The 16028-nt window shown below is 56.0% G+C and overlaps 1 protein-coding gene across 1 annotated transcript in view; it reads left to right on the forward strand.

The window, feature by feature from the left end:
* The first annotated feature begins 939 nt into the window (after positions 1 to 939).
* Positions 940 to 16028, forward strand: part of PLOD1 (procollagen-lysine,2-oxoglutarate 5-dioxygenase 1) — a 30943-nt gene continuing 15854 nt past the window's right edge. The window contains exons 1-6 of the mRNA XM_047791838.1: positions 940 to 1181; positions 8335 to 8426; positions 9870 to 9997; positions 10694 to 10857; positions 12504 to 12616; positions 14674 to 14737. Coding sequence (XP_047647794.1) covers positions 1106 to 1181; positions 8335 to 8426; positions 9870 to 9997; positions 10694 to 10857; positions 12504 to 12616; positions 14674 to 14737 — 637 coding nt within the window. The 5' untranslated portion in view covers positions 940 to 1105. The remainder of the gene's footprint in view (positions 1182 to 8334; positions 8427 to 9869; positions 9998 to 10693; positions 10858 to 12503; positions 12617 to 14673; positions 14738 to 16028) is intronic.

Here is a 16028-nt window from a genome sequence, read left to right on the forward strand (position 1 = left end):
TTCCCAGGCTAGGGGTCTAATCGGAGCTGTAGCCGCCGGCCTATGCCACCACCACAGCAATGTGGGATCTGAGCTACACCACAGCTCACGGCAATGCCGGATCCACTGAGCGAGGCCAGGGATCGAACCCGCAACCTCATAGTTCCTAGTCGGATTCGTTTCTGCTGCGCCACGATGAGAGTGCCTCTTCCGCTTTTTCTTTCTTTCTTTCGCTTTGTGGGATGCAGAAGTTCCTGTGCCAGGAATGGAACCTGTGCCACAGCAGTGACCCAAGCCATAGCAGTGACCACATCAGATCCTTAATTGCTAGGCCACCAGGGAACACTTTTTCATTCATTCATTCATTCATTCATTCAGTGGGACCTCATGAACAAGACCTTCCCTGGATGGGAGATTACCTTTGCCTCCCCGGGACAAAAAGGCAGACTAAGTGAGTCTCTTTTTGCAAGGATGGTGTGTGTGTGTGGGGGGGGGGGGGTCATGTGCTTTCTGCACTTCCCCCAGCCAGGAGCCGCTCCGCAGGGGTATGGATGCTTCTGAACACACTGCTGCCCTGCCTCACCCACTCCAGGCTCAGACCCTGGTGGCCACGGCCCTGGCCAAGGACTCAGGAAAGCTCATGAACTGAGATTTAGAGGGCTTATCAAGGCGCTGTTCTAAACGCACTTCAGGTAACGATGTCATTAATCCGTGCATAGAATCCGAGGAATAGATGCCATTATAAATCCCACTTCTCTGGGGCGAAACTGAGGCTCAGGATACCATTCAGCCTTGGCTCGGAGTCTGGGGTATGGAAATTGTTGCCTCGCCCCCATCTCCCCTCCTCTTCCTGGTCGGAGTGCAGCCCCCTGGAGAAAGGTGGGAGGAAGTCGGCGGCGGCAGGACCCGGGAGCCGCAGAGACAGGCCGGAGGGAGCTGCCCGGACTCGGAGAGGCCGCGGGTTCGGGCGAGTCTGCAGGAAACCCTTCCCCCAGGCGGTGGGGGCGGGGCGACACCGCCCCCGGGGCGGGCCCAGTGCGTGGCAGCGGGATCACCGGCCCCGTCGCGAAGTTTCCAGCTTTTTGCGAGCGCCGCTGGATCGGCCGGACGTCCCCAGGCCCTGGCCATGCGGCTCCTGCTACTTCTGGCCCCACTGGGCTGGCTGCTTCTGGCCGAAACGAAGGGTGACGCCAAACCGGAGGGTGAGGACCCGAGGCCCGGAGCGGGAGAGAGGGATGGGGGTGGGGGAGGGCTGGGCTGGGGGCCGTCACCGTTAGGACCGATCGGTACGGGAGGCCTGGGCTTCGGAGGGTTTCTGAGTTCAGACTCCATGTCCACTGACTCGCTGGTGACTTGGACAAAACACTTCCCTCTTAGGGTTGGGGTTCCCACAATCGCTCAGCTGGAAGGGGCAAAGTCCCGTTCAGTCCCAGAGGGGCAAGTAATATGACCGCTGGTAATAATGACAGTAGCTACTCTTTACAGAGCACACGCTCTGAGTCAGGCATCAGTTTAGCAGGATCACATCCTTAAGATGTGCATCCTTCCATTCCCATTTTCCAGCTGGGCAAACTGAGGCCCTAGAGTCGGTTCATTTGCCCAGGGTCACACAGCATGTGGGCTTTGGAACCAGGATTCACACCCAGGCCTCACCACCTGGGGGTGAGGGGCCCCTGGGGGGGGGGTAGGGGTGGGAGGGGTGGCTCACAATGGGGAGCCGGCTGACCTTCACCTGTGTCCTCTGTGGTCTGCTCTGCCCCTGCCAGGTGGGTCTTCCCCTCTCTGGGTTGCACATGAGGAAACTAAGGCCCAGGCAGGTGTGGTGGCTGCCCAGGTTGTCCAGCTTTGGAGAGGGTGGTCTCAGATCTGGTGCACTCTGCGTCTCGTGCTCCTTCTGCATCCTCAAGGCAGCTTGGGTTTCAAAGTGTGTCCCAGTATCCTGGGGGCGAGTGCTTCTCTCCTCCCCAGCCCTCCGTGGACCACCTTCAGGGCTGCCCAGTGAGCCTCTGAGAGCCCCAGGAGGGTGTAGACCGGGGACAGTCCCAGCAAAGCAGAGATGGAACTGGCCATACCTTCCGTCATCCCCCGTCCCCCCCACCTCCGAGAGAACCTGGGAGTGGGGTGGGGCAGGGTGGTAGGTTAACAGACCCTTGGGCTAGGGGAAGGGATGGGAACCACCATTTCTTTTTTCCTTTTTTTTTTAATTGTAGTTGATTCAGGGAGTTCCCGTGTGGCTCAGTGATAATGAACCCGACTAGTATCCGTGACGACATGGGTTCAATCCCTGGCCTTGCTCAGTGGGTTAAGGATCCGGCGTTGCCCTGAGCTGTGGTGTAGGTCACAGACTTGGCTTGGATCCCTCACTGCTGTGGCTGTGGTGTAGGTGTAGGCTGGCAGCTGCGGCTCCTATTGGACCCCTAGCCTGGGAACTTCCATACGGTGTGGGTGTGGCCTAAAAAAAAAAAAGATATAGTTGATTTACAGTGTTGTGCCAGGAAACCATTTCTTGAGTACTTTCTTGGTGCCATGTTCTGCCCAAAGCCACATGTCTCCCGTGGTAAAGCAGTTGTGATTTATCTCCGTGAGGCTTGGTGTTCTAGCCTGTAAAACCGGGGTGATGGTACCTCAGTGCTAGCGCTCTTGCAAGGATTCGGTGGGATGAGGCCTTTGGTGAGAGTTCAGCTCAATGCCCAGCCCTTAAAAGCATTTTCTGGGAGTTCCCATCATGGCTCAGCAGTAACAAATTCGACTAGTATCCATGAGGACGCAGGTTTGATCCCTGGCCTTGCTGGGTGGGTTAAGGATCCAGTGTTGCTCTGAGCTGTGGTGTAGGTTGCAGACGCGGCTCAGATCTGGTGTTGCTGTGGCTGTGGTGTAGGCCGGCAGCTACAGCTCTGATTGCACCCCTAGCCTAGGAACTTCCATATGCTGTGGGTGCGGCCCTAAAAACACCAAAAATAAAAATAAAAATAAAAAAATAAAAGCATTTTCCTTCTTTTTAAAAACATTAAAATTTTTTTTTTTTGCTTTTCAGGGTCACACCTGGGCAGCATATGGAGGCTCCCAGGCTAGAGGGGTCTAATTGGAGCTATCTAAAATACCTCATAGACAGTAAGCAGGTCCTCAGACCCGTGGCTGGTGGCAGGTCACTGTCAAGTTTAGGCCTTGTGCTTTCCTTGCTCTGTTCAGACCCTTTTGACACATAAGGACTCATTAGCCTCATTTTGCACCTGGGAAGACGGGGTCTCTAAAAGGTTGAGCACCTGGCCTCAGGTTGCCACAGCTGGTTGGAGGTGGCGTCATCGTCTGGGACTCAGACCCTCTGCTCATTCCTGCTGACCCCTACCTCTGGATGGGGGGGATGTTGCCCAGAGATGCTGCCTGGGAGAGTCTCCCCATCTCTGCCAGACCCAGCTGGTTGGACCCCTTCAGCCTGCTGGCCAAGAAGACAGAGCGGGTGGGGGTTCTTTCCTGTAGGCCTTGCCCAAGCTGCCCACAGCCATCAGCCACTCGCAGAGGCCAGCTCCTTCCTCCCCGGGCTGGGTGCTGATGCCCAGCCCAGCACCAGGTGTCCAGGACGGGGCAGCTGCTGAGGGGTGTTCCCCTGGGACAGGCCCAAGGATGGTGCCATGTGTCCCTTGGGGGCACAGCAAGGCCTGAAGTCAGGCAGGGGGTTTGCTGTGCAGGGTGTGGTGGGTGGAGATGCTTTCAGCACGTCCACTGGCGTCCCAACCCCCAAGGGTCCAGGTCACGGAGAGAAAGACGGCGGTTCTCACTTTCAGGGCTCCCAGTCCCAGGAGGGGACGAAGAGCCCCTCACCCCAGGGGATGCCCAATCTGGTGGGGGAGACACAGCCCTCTGCCCCCAGAGAACCTTGTCCTGGGGAAGTCCCCAGACTGATGCAGGGGGACAGAGAAAGGCCTAGAGCAGCATCCGTACCAGCAAATTTGCACAGAGCCGAGGGGGTGGGGGAGTCCAGATGCCACAGGGTCCTTTCTCCCGTTTGTAGATGCTTCTAACAGAGCCCCTGCTCACTCCCTGGACTCACACCTTTCCCTGGAGGCCTTCCTCTGGCCATGGAGAGGGAGGGACCAGCCCGGAACCCAACAGCCGCTGAGATCTGAGGCTCCAGGGGTGTCAGCTGGGGTTGGGGCTGGGGGAGCTTCAGGTTGTCCTGTTCCACAGAGGACATGGAGAAACAGGCAAGCCCAGCTGGTTGTGTGTGTGTGTGTGTTGGGAGGGGGCATATTGAGGTGGCAGAAATGAGTGGGCGGCTCTGGCCCTGAGAATCACCATCTCCTGGCTTCCGGTCCAGCCCCAGGTGGGCGTGGGGGATGAGGGGGGAGCTTCATTCATTCCCACGTCCCCAGAGAGCAGACTGGGTGCGTCATAACCATGCCTTGAAAGCCAAGGCCACACGCTGCCCATCTGCCCATCTGCTCCCTTGCCTGGGCCGGCAGTGCCTGGGGAGAGGAGGTGGCATCTAACAGAAGCCAAACCAGGCCCGAGTCCTCAGCCTTCTCCTAGACTCCCAGAGGTGTCTGTACCCCCACTAGCACACCCAGCTCCCAGGAAGGTGGCGCCTCTCCATCCCTGCCCTCACCCCCAGGGCAGCACCTCTATTATGGGAGGTTCCCTGTGACAGAAATGCCAGATACTGTGCTCAGCCCTTCATGGACTTGAGCTCATTCAACCCTCACGAGCGCCTCCGGAGGAAGATCCTATAATTATTGCTCCATTTACAGAGGAAACAGGCGCAGAGGGGCTGTTTCTCACCCAGCCATCTGTTGCTGGCAGTTTGCCACCCCACTCTGCGATCTGGCTTATCTCTGCGGACCCTGGTCACGGGGCATCTGGGGAAACCAGTGCTGGACTTTGGGCCGTAGGTTGGGGGACCGAGAGCCTTGGCTGTGGGGCCTCACGTGGGCCCTGGCCTCAGCCCGGGCAGCTGGCAGGACCAGACAGAAGCAGGTGGGCGGGGCCCTGGGGCCCAGAAGCAGAATCCTCCACGTTGACACCCTGTGGGCTGCCCAGAGCTCTGGCTGTGGGTGAGCTGGGAAGAGACCTCACCTCGTGACTGGAGCCTGGTGCCCACCCTGGGGAGGCGGCTGGAAAGGCTGGCTTCTGTCCACAGCTGGGCTTCCCAGCGTCCCGAGATGCTGGACAGGGAGACCGCGAGGGGAAGGGCTTGGGCACTGGGAGTTCAGGCTCATTTGCCCCTCCCTTTGGGGTTCTGTGACCCTAGGGTGGTTATTGAATCTCTCTGTGCCTCAGTTGCCTCACGTGCAGAAAGAGGGGCAGAAATATCACCCACTGCATGTTGATGGTTACATTCAATAATGAACATGGGGAGTTCTCTTGTGGCCCAGTGGGTTAAGGATCTGGCGTTATCACTGCAGCAGCTTGGGTTGTTGCTGTGGTGCAGGTTCGATCTCTGGCCTGGGAACTTCTACGTGTTGCCGTATGGCAAAAAAAAAAAAAAAATAATAATAATAATACTCTTCACCCAGTACATGGTGTCTAATAAAGGCCAAGCGGGAGTTCTGGTGGTCTAAGTGGTTAGGATTTGGGGCTTTCACCCCTGCAGCCTGGGGTTTAATCCCTGGTCTGGGAACTGAGAACATCAAGCCACTGCTGAGAGGGGATGCCAGGGCCCCTTGGGGGAGGGGCCCGCCTTGAGTTCTTTTGCTGTGAACCACCTCCGGGGTCCCTGCATCGGATCCCAGCGTCAGAGGACCAGGGGATGGGTTGGACCAGAGGTTTCTGATGTGGCTGACCTCAGAAATCAGCAGGGACGGGGAGTTCCCACTGTGGCTCTGCAGGTTAAGAACCCAAGGTGGTCTCCGTGCGGATACAGGTGTGATCGCTGGCCTTGCTCAGTGGGTTAAGAATCCAGGGTCCCCGCACACTGCAGCATAGATCGCAGATGGAACTTGGATCTGGTGCTGCTGTGCTGTGATGTAAGCTGGCAGTTGCAGCTTTGATTCAACCCCTAACCTGGGAGCTTCCATGTGCTCTAGGGGCAGCTGTAAAAAGGAAGGAAGAGGGAGGGAGGGAAGAAAGGAAGGAGGAGGAGGGAGGAAGAAAGAAAGAAAGAAATCACCAGGGAGGTAGGAAAAGTCCAGACTCCTGGGTCCATCTCAGACCTTTGGTCCTGGGGCCCAGGAATCTGGATTTCATAGCCTGCCTTGTGATGCTGATACGCAGACAGGTTTGGGACGCTCTGCACCAGGTGATTCTGTGGGGTCCTTGGCCAGGAGGGTGGGCATTGTGTGGCCCAAGGAACCCAGGATTTGCTAAGATGCCCTTGGAGCGCAGACCACCTGGGCAGGGAAGGCGGGCCTATGGGGAGGGTCTGGCATGGCTGAGGGCCCGCACCTCCTCCTCAGCTGGACAGTCTCTCTGGACAGATGGAGACAGACGCCTGGCCACCGTCCCAGGCCTAAGCAGTGCGGGCAGAAGTTAAGGGAGGGGACTCGGTCCAGGTATCTGTGTCCAAATCGTGGTGCTGCCACTTCCTGGCTCCCCTGGGCAAGTCACCACTTCTGAGTCTTGGGTTTCTAACTTCCCCTCCCCCACTGCCAGATTCCAGGAGCCCTGGTTCAATGGAGACTCCGGAATCTCACATCCATGCACACACTGGCTTTTTCCATCTGTGAAATGTGACACTCTTTCTGTCCTCAGCAGCCCCTGTTGTGGACAAGAGGGCCTCAGAGGTGGGGCTCTGGCTCTCCTCGCCTGGGGGCGGACTTAACCATCCCGGCAGGAGTTGGGGGAGCTCTTCCCCAAGTGTGAGCGGCATCCCTCTTTCCTGGACCCCCTCTCCATACCTGCCTAGTGAATCTGCCCCATTGTGCCCCCAGCCTCCGGACACACCCCGAACAGATCTTGCCAATCCTGGCTGGGCCGCCTGGCGCCAGCCCCCTGCCCTGGGACCAGCAGCCTGCCCCTTGGCTCAGCCCGCTCTACCAGGCTGGACTCCTTTGTTCTTTTAGCCCAGGCTCCTCTTAAGTTCCAACTTCCAGGGAGGTTGGGATAGGAGGGCCTTACCTGCCTGTGCTGGCCTAGCCAGTTGGTGGTCTATTCACCCAGAAAAGGGTTTTATGTCCTGGACCCCAGGGAAGTAAGGCTCGCCCAGTGAAACAGGGACGGGCACTGCAATGTGGGGTCCTGGCTCTGAGGGCAGGAGAGAGGCCGGGAGAAATCTGAGAAGGCTTCATGGAAGTGGTGGCAGGGGAGACGGGTCCCTAGCCCTGGGACCTGGAGGAAGGTTAGAGAAAGGGCAGAGAGGCAGCCCTGGCAGGTGGGAGGAGCCCTGCAAGGTGAGGCTAGCTAGAGGAGGGCTAGATGGAGCAAATGAGTTGTCACCAGGCCATTCGGCAGGGGCCTTGAATGCCAGAGCAAGGCGTTTGCCCCTCACTGATCAGCACCAACAATAGCTCTCCATGGGCACCAGCATCCCAAGAAGGATTTTACAGGCTTGATCTCACTTAATTAGTCTAGCAGCCTTGGGAAGGAGGTGATGTTACAATCCCTATTTTACAAGGGGGAAGCTGCAGCTCAGAAGGGTCAAGGACTTGCCCAAGGTCAGGAGCAGAGCTAGGAGTCTAACCAGGCCAGCGACAGAGCCTTCCCTTCTCAGAGATCACAGCCTCAGTGTGTAGTCTGGGAGGGGCTTCCCCAGGGCTCCCAGAGATGGCATCTGGGAGTGTTTCCAGCAGGTTCTATTGCAGAGGTGAAGCCACACGACAGAGCCCAGAGAGGTCTCTTGTTAGCCTCTCTGGCCAAAGGCCAGGATTTCAAGTCAGTTTCCACGGCAGGCCAACTCTCCCTCGTTCTCATGTCATGGGGAGAATCTAAGGCCAGGTGGCCGAGGCTTAGCAAGACAATCTGTTAGGATTGATTAGCAATGTCTGCCCTGAGTGCAGGCATGGAGAGCCGTGCTTGCCCCCAAGCTAATGTCCCATGCTGACGGGAGAAGTCCTCCTGGTGTTCAGCATTCAGAGTGAATCCGTTCCTCTGCTCCCGTGGGAGGCCAGAGCCCCCTAAATCCTGAGCGACCCAGTCCCATGGTGCGAAGTGCAGACACCTCTGCTCCCGGTGGTTGCTGCCATGTCCACACTTACCAGGTGGGTGGAGTCCTGGAGGAGAATCAGGAGACTCAGGTCGTGTCGCAGCTCTGTCCTTAACCTGCTGAGCGAACTGAGGCACGTCCCTTCCTACCCGGGCCCTGGGCCCTTGGCTGTAATGGGTTGACATGAAAACGTATCCTATGAGATTTGATACATCTTGCTGGACAGTGACCTGGTCCTGCTGTCACCTCTCTTCATCCTCCATTCCCTTCTCTGTCCCTAGACAACCTCTTGGTGCTCACGGTGGCCACGAAGGAGACCGAGGGGTTCCGACGCTTCAAGCGCTCAGCCCAGTTCTTCAACTACAAGATCCAGGTAAGAGAGTCCCTAAGGGGGGCAGAGACAGCCGAGGGGGGAGCCCAGGAGCTGGGTAGTTGCCCTTCCCAAACTGACTTGGGGCCTCAGGGAAAGCTTCTGGAAAAGCAGAATGGGAAGAACACAGGCGAGGTCGGGGGCGGGTGGAAGGGGAGACTGGAGGGGTACGTTAGTGTGCGTTAAGACCCGCCTGGGGGAGTTCCCACTGTAGCTCAGCAAGTTAAGAACCTGACTAGTATCCATGAGGATGTGGGTTCAATCCCTGGCCTTGCTCAGTGGGATAAGGATCCAGCGTTGCTGCAAGCTGCAGCTTGGGTCGCGGATGCAGCTCTGATTTGACTCCTAGCTCTGGGAACTTCCATATGCCACTGGTGTGGCCCTAAAAAGAAAAAAAAGAAAAGACCCACCTGGGGACCTTGGCTAGTTTGGAGGGCAGTGCCTGGGACTCAGCATTTCCATGAGTCTCCCCCAGGTGATTTTGGGATGGCTTTAGTTTAGAGATTTTACCTGTATAAGCACTGATCTAAAGAAACACAAGCAGAGTTCCCATCATGGCTCAGTGATAACGAACTCAACTAGTATCCATGAAGATGTGGGTTCAATCCCTGGCCTTGCCCAGTGGGTTAAGGGTCTGGCGTTGCCCTGAGCTATGGTGTAGGCTGGCACCTGCAGCTCTGATTTGACCCCTAGCCTGGGAACTTCCATATGCTGCAGGTGTGGCCCTAAAAAGGTGAAAAAGAAAAAAAGAAAAAGAAACACAAGCTGATGCCTCAGTGCCATGGGGTTGGTGTTCTGTCCATGCCACCTGTGGGGCTGAGCCCTGCAGGGTGACTTTCCTCTATTTCACTGAGCATGCCGCGTGCCTCCTTGTGTCAAGTGTGGTCGTGGACACTGGGGACAGAAAGATGTACGATACAGACCACAGCACTGCCTACACAGCTTGTGATCTAGTGGCTTTAAGCCAGAAAGAAAGTGGATTAGTTCACATGAATGAGGGTTGAAGCAGAGGGTTGCTTCAGGCATAGCTGGATCTAGGAGTTCAAGAAGGGCCTTGTCTTTCCATCTCTAGGCCTCATTTGTTTTCATTTGCAGTCATGTTCCCTCTGTATGGTGGCAGGATGACCACCAGCCACAGACCCTCAAGCCCCAGCTTCTCAACCTCAGCAGAACAAGCCAGCATGTCCTCAGTTTTAACAGAACAGTCACTTGGGTCACAGGCTCAAACCCATGGCTGTGGGAGAGAGGGACACTCTGATTGGCCAGCTGTGGTCACGTGACCCCACCAGGGGCCTGCTCAGCCTCACACATGTCCTTGGAATGGTGTCCCCACTGGGAGGGGAGGAGGTGCTGGCCAGACAGAAGCAAAGATGTTCACATGTGGAAACTTAGCTGGCCCAGATATTTCTTCACCAAGAGCCCACGTTAAGGGGCCTTTCTCTGCAGGCGCTGGGGCTGGGGGAGGACTGGAATGAGAAGGAGGCATCGTCGGGTGGAGGGCTGAAGGTTCGGCTGCTGAAGAAAGCCCTGGAAAAGCACGCAGACGAGAACCTGGTCATTCTCTTCACAGACAGGTAGGCGGCCAGGGGCTTCCTGGGCTGGGCTTCTCTGCTGAGAGAGAGAATATTCTAGAATGAAGCCCTTGGGAGTTCCCGCCATGGCTCAGTGGTTAAGAAACCCGACTAGTATCCATGAGGACACGGGTTCGATCCCTGGCCTCACTCAGCAGGTTAAGGATCCGGCATTGCCGTGAGCTGTGGTGTAGGTCGCAGACTCGGCTCGGATCCCACGTTGTTGTGGCTGTGGTGTAGGCCGGCAGCTACAGCTCCGATTAGACCCCTAGTCTGGGACCCTCCATATGCCGCAGGCGCAGCCCTAAAAAAGACAAAAGACAAAAAAAATAAAAATAAAAATAGAATGAAGCCCTCCCAGGACTTTAGGGATGAGGAGAGATTGCCCTATCTCAGGTTGTCTAGAGCTTTAAGGGGTCTCTGAACCCCAGAAAAGATCCTCTGGTGTGGTCCATTCCCACTCTTGGTGAAAAGGTGCGTGGGGGCACCTGCCCAGATATGCTGAGCTGTGCTTCGAGTGGCAGGTGGCACCGATTACGGGGACTGTCCCTCTGCCCAGGGAGCAGGTGGAAGCGTGGCAGGCAGGGGCTGGCATGGGAGGAGGGGGAGAGCCGTGATTGCCTGTCTCCTCCGGCTCGTGCACCCCCGCCCCTAGCCCCTGTTCACCTCTGCCCTGTCTTCTCCCGGCTCTGGCCACAGCTATGACGTGGTGTTTGCCTCGGGGCCCCGAGAGCTGCTGAAGAAGTTCCGGCAGGCCAAGAGCCAGGTGGTCTTCTCAGCAGAGGAGCTCATCTACCCAGACCGCAGGCTGGAGGCCAAGTACCCGGCTGTCTCCGACGGCAAGAGGTTCCTGGGCTCTGGAGGTGAGGAGCCTGCGTGCGCCATGAGGGGTGGGGCTGGGCAGGTGCGGGGGTGCAGTGGGGTCCACCTCTGCCCTTGCGAGGATCCCCTGTGGGATTGACGTCTCATGGGTCCTCAACACAGAGCGCCCTCAGTAGAACTCCTGATTTTTTAACCCTTAAATCCGCTCCCCTGCAGTCTTCCGTATCTCATTGAACGGCCCCCCATCTGCTCAGGGCAAACCAGGAGTCACCCCAGTTGCTCCCTTCTCAGATGTTCAGGAGGTCACACCACCCCGACTTCGAAAGATGTCTGGAATCTGCCGTCTGGCATCCACACCCATGGCCACCGCCTCCCAGGGTCCCTGGAGGTGACAGTTAGTCTGTTAGACTGTTAGACTGTTCTGCCAGGCTCCACTCTCCCCGCTTCCAGCCCCTTCTCCACCCAGCAGCCAGATGCGAGTCCACAGACGTCATTCAGTTGCTTCCACTGCACAGAGAATAAAATCCATATTTTATTCTAGGTTTCCTTTGTGCAGCCATGGGTGGGGGGGTCCGCCCCCTTCCCCATTGGCTGAGAGAGTTAGTGCAGTCCAGGTGGCTTGGCCCAGGGACAGAGGTGTCCCCTGGGGGCAGGGCCCTCTCTGGATGTCCACCTCCTCCGTTTTCTCTTCCCCTCTCAGCAGTTTGTCTTGTAGCCAGAGAGCTGTGTGGGCTCGTCCCTCCAAGCCCTTCTGCACTGTGTGACTTTGGCATAGCCTCTGTCCTTCTCTGGGTCAAGTTTCCCAGATAACTATAGAAACGGGGCTCCAGGAGTTCCCGTCATGGCTCAATGGTTAATGAATCCGACTAGGAACCATGAGGTTGCGGGTTCAATCCCTGGCCTTGCTCAGTGGGTTAAGGATCTGGCATTGCCATGAGCTGTGGTGTAGGTCACAGACATGGCTTGGATCCCGCATTGCTGTGACTCTGGCGTAGGCTGGTGGCTACAGCTCTGATTCGACCCCTAGCCTGGGAACCTCCATATGCCTTGGGAGCAGCCCTAGAAAAAGGCAAAAAGACAAAAAAGAAAAAAAAAAGGAAAAGGAAAGGAGCTCCAGGAGTTCCCACTGTGGCTCAGCAGGTTAAGAACCTGGCTAGCATCCATGAGGATTCGGTTTCTATCCCTGGCCACCCTCAGTGGATCCAGCATTGCTGCAAGCTGTGGCATAGGTCATAGATGCGTCTTGGATATGGCGTTGCTGTGGCTGCGGTGTCAGCCAGCAGCTGTGGCTCCGATTCAACTCCTACCCTGGGGACTTGCATATGCCATGGGTTCGGCCCTAAAAAGAAAAGGGGCTCCAAGCCTATGCCCGTTAGCCCTGTCCTCCTGAGCTCCTGGTCTAATTGATTTATATTCACCACCTATATGGTCCCAGGGCCTGAGCTGGTGCAGCTTAATGGACAACACTGATTTTTCTCTCTGGGCTCAGCAGGAACTTATCACCAAGGGGCATTAATGGGCTGTTTGCAACCTATAGACGTTACCTCCCCTCAATCCAGGAGGACTTCTGAGAGGAGGCAGGGCTTATGGGTTAAGAAGTGGGAGGTGGATGAGAGGGAAGGCTGGGAAGAGGCCCCTGGCTCGGAGGCCAGAAGCTAAGTGTCTGTCTGTGTTCCCCCACCCCCAGGCTTCATTGGTTATGCCCCCAACCTCAGCAAACTGGTGGCTGAGTGGGAGGGTCAGGACAGCGACAGCGACCAACTCTTTTATACCAAGATCTTCTTGGACCCGGAGAAGAGGGTAAGAGGCTGGGGGTGGGGCTGAGGAGTGGGGGTGGGGGCTGTGGGATCTTGTGCCTGACCTCTTGGGTTGAGCGTTGACACCGCATTTATCTATTCTTAGATTCACTCTTTTTTCTTTTTGTCTTTTCTAGGGCCACCCCCGCAGCATATGGAGGTTCCCAGGATAAGGGTCTATTTGGAGCTGTAGCTGCTGGCCTTCACCAGAGCCACAGCAACGCGGGATCCGAGCCGTGTCTGCAACCTGCACCGCAGCTCAGGGCAACGCTGAATCCTTAACCCACTGAGCGAGGCCAGGGCTTGAACCCGCAACCTCATGGTTCCTAGTCGGATTCGTTAACCACTGAGCCATGACGGGAACTCCTCGATTCACTCGTTTATTCAGCAGATATTTATTGAGTACCTGTTGTGTGTGAGACGCTGTCAGGTGTGGGCAGGGATATGGCAATGAACATGACATCTGGGGGGCTCTGCCCTAATGGACCCTTAAGTTGGGGAGACCCTCACCTGTCAGCTAGTGAGGATGGTCATAAAAGGAACTGAGAGGCTGAGCTGCCCCTGTCCCCACTCTACCTGGGGGGCTTCTAGGGGGCTGATGAGAACTGGACCTGGATCTCAGAAGCCAGACCTCGGAGCCTGACTCAAGGCACAGGTCCTTGAGGGGAGTGGAGGTGGTTGAACGGAGTCAGTGTAGCCCCAAAGCTAGCCAGTGTCCTCTGGGCAGGAGAGAACTCAGGGAGCCCTTGGGGGGTCAGTATTCCTGGATTCTGCCCTGCCTACCTCCCAACCCCCATTTAGGCTGTGCTGTGTGACACAGGGTAAGTCAATTCCCCTCTCTGGGCCCGATTTTTATTAACCACGAAATAATGAAATGAAGTGGTTGGCCTTGTGCACTGGAAACCATGAACTTGATCTTTTTGTTAGCTCAGTCCTTTCTCCTCCTTCCTCTTTGCCTCTAGTGACATTGCCAGATGAAGCCTCTGGTCTAAAACTAAAAGTGGAGCTGCTCTCTATGGGATGAGGGCTGAGCCTAGAATACCACTTGTTGGCCTAGCCTAGGGCTCATGAGAAACAGTCAGGCCTCAAAGAGTCAGGCAGCTCTGTGCAGAGAACATAGACCTCAGGGCCAAGCTCAGGTTCAAATGTTAGCTTAGCCAATTACTAGCTGTGTGACCTTAGGCAAGTTAGGCAGCCTCTCTGTTTTGTTTTCAAATCTATAAAATGCAATGATGATGATGCTTTTCCTAAGGATGCTGTGTGGATTAAATTAGCATACATATGGGAGTTCCCGTTTCAGCTCAGCTGGTTAAGAACCTGGCTAGTATCCATGAAGATTTGGGCTCCATCCCTGGCCTCGCTCAGTGTAACCAGTTAAGGATCTGGTGTTGCTGCAGGTGTGGCATAGGTTGAAGATGCGGCTTGGATCCCGCATTGCTGTGGCTGTGGCTATGGCCAAGGCCAGCAGCGGCAGCTCTGATTCCACCCCTAGCCTGCAAGTATGGCTGTAAAAAGAAAAAAAAAAAATAGCATGCATACAATACTTACGATAGTGATTGGCACACTCTAAAGTGCTAAGTAAGCATTTGTTGTTACTCTGGTTGTGGTTGTTTTAGTTGAAGTAGCTGCTTCCTTAGATTCCATCCAGGAGTTCCCACCATGCTGAAAAGGGATCGGTGCCCTCTTGGGAGCACTGACCACAGGTTCAGTCCCTGGCCCGGCACAGCAGGTTAAGGATCCAGCATTGCCACAGCTGTGGCTTAGGTCGCAACTGTGGTTTGGATCTGATCCCTGGCTGGGAATTCTATATGCCACAGGGTGGCCAAAAAGAAAGAAAGAAAAAAAAAATCAGAATTGCTTAGATTCCTTCCAGTTCTGAGAATCCCTGGTTCTCTGTGAATAGAGCCACTAGACTACTAGATCCCATGGCTGCCCAGATGTGACGGGGCCAAGTGGGTGTCAGGAGAGGAAGAGGCAGAAGTGAGAGGGCAGGCTCCCCACCCTGGGGAGTCCTCTGCCAGGGCCTTTCTCTGCTTCAGCCTGGTGCCCTTTTCCCTGCAGGAGCGGATCAATATCACCTTGGACCACCGCTGCCGTATCTTCCAGAATCTGGATGGAGCCTTGGGTGAGCAACCCCACTGGGAGGGGCATCCTGAGAGGGGTCGTAAAGAGGTGAGGATTCTAGGCTGGGCCTGAGCCAAGGAGGTTCCTCTCTGGCTATTGTGCTGGGAAATCACCCACTTCATTCCCAGGTCCCCAGAGACCAGCTGGATGTCCTCTGGGGCTATAAGTGTGTCTCTCTGGGTGTGGAGAAAGGAGGGCCAAGAGGTCAGTCCACAGAGCCCAGCGGCCACCAGGGCCAGGAGGCAGCCACTCAGCCTGGGAGGAGCTGGGTCATGCACTCAGTGGTACCCGCCCTGCCTTCTGCATCCCTGGTCCTCAGAGGTGAGGCTGCTTCACCTCCTTCCCAGGGGAAGGCTTCCTGGGCTGGGGCCAGGGATTACACCGGCAGGGAGTTGATGGATGAATTGGAAAGCAAAGAGGCCACTTGGTCTTTGAAACCACAAATGCTCTTGGCTTGATCCCAGATTTGTGGCTTGTGACGACATTGCTTTGCCGCTATCTTGTTGGGTGACCTCAGGCAAAGTGCGCGTGCACGCACACACACACACTCACACTCACTTTTCAGGCCTCAGTTTTCCCATCTGTAGAAAAGAGATGTTGAATGGATCAGTGATGGGTGATTTAGTGGACCCCTTTGAGAGTCTGAGGGGAGCTCCGACTTCCCTCCCAGGGAGGTGCAGAAGCATCGCACCCTCCGGCCTGTGGGTTCGGGGAGTTTGTGAGCCTAGGTTAAGAACCTGGGTCCAGGAGTTCTTGCTGTGGCTCAGCAGTAACGAACCCAACTAGGATCCATGAGGATGCAGGTTCCATCCCTGACTCTGCTCAGTGGGTTAAGGATCCGGCACTGCCCTGAGCTGTGGTGTAGGTCCCAGACGCGGCTCAGATCTGGCATTGCTGTGGCTGTGGTGTAGGCTGGCAGCTGTAGCTCTGATTTGATTGCTAGCCTGGGAACTTCCATATGCCATACATGCAGCCTTAAAAAAAAAAAAAAAATGCTGGGTCCAGATTGGAGTTCCCACTGTGGCACAGGGCGTTAAAAATCTAACTGCAGGGAGTTCCTGTTGTGGTGCAGCAGGAAGGAATCTGACTAGTATCCATGAGGATGCAGGTTCGATCCCTGGCCTCATTCAGTGGGTCAGGGATCCGGTGTTGCCATGAGTTGTGGTGCAGGTTGCAGACTCGGCTCAGATCCCGAGTTGCTGTGGCTGTGGTGTACGCTGGCAGCTATAGCTCCAATTCAGCCCCAAGTCTGGGAACTTCCATATGCCTCTGGTGCAGCCCTAAAAACCAAA

This window comes from Phacochoerus africanus, chromosome 8 (genome assembly GCF_016906955.1).
Source record: "Phacochoerus africanus isolate WHEZ1 chromosome 8, ROS_Pafr_v1, whole genome shotgun sequence".
NCBI lineage: Eukaryota > Metazoa > Chordata > Mammalia > Artiodactyla > Suidae > Phacochoerus > Phacochoerus africanus.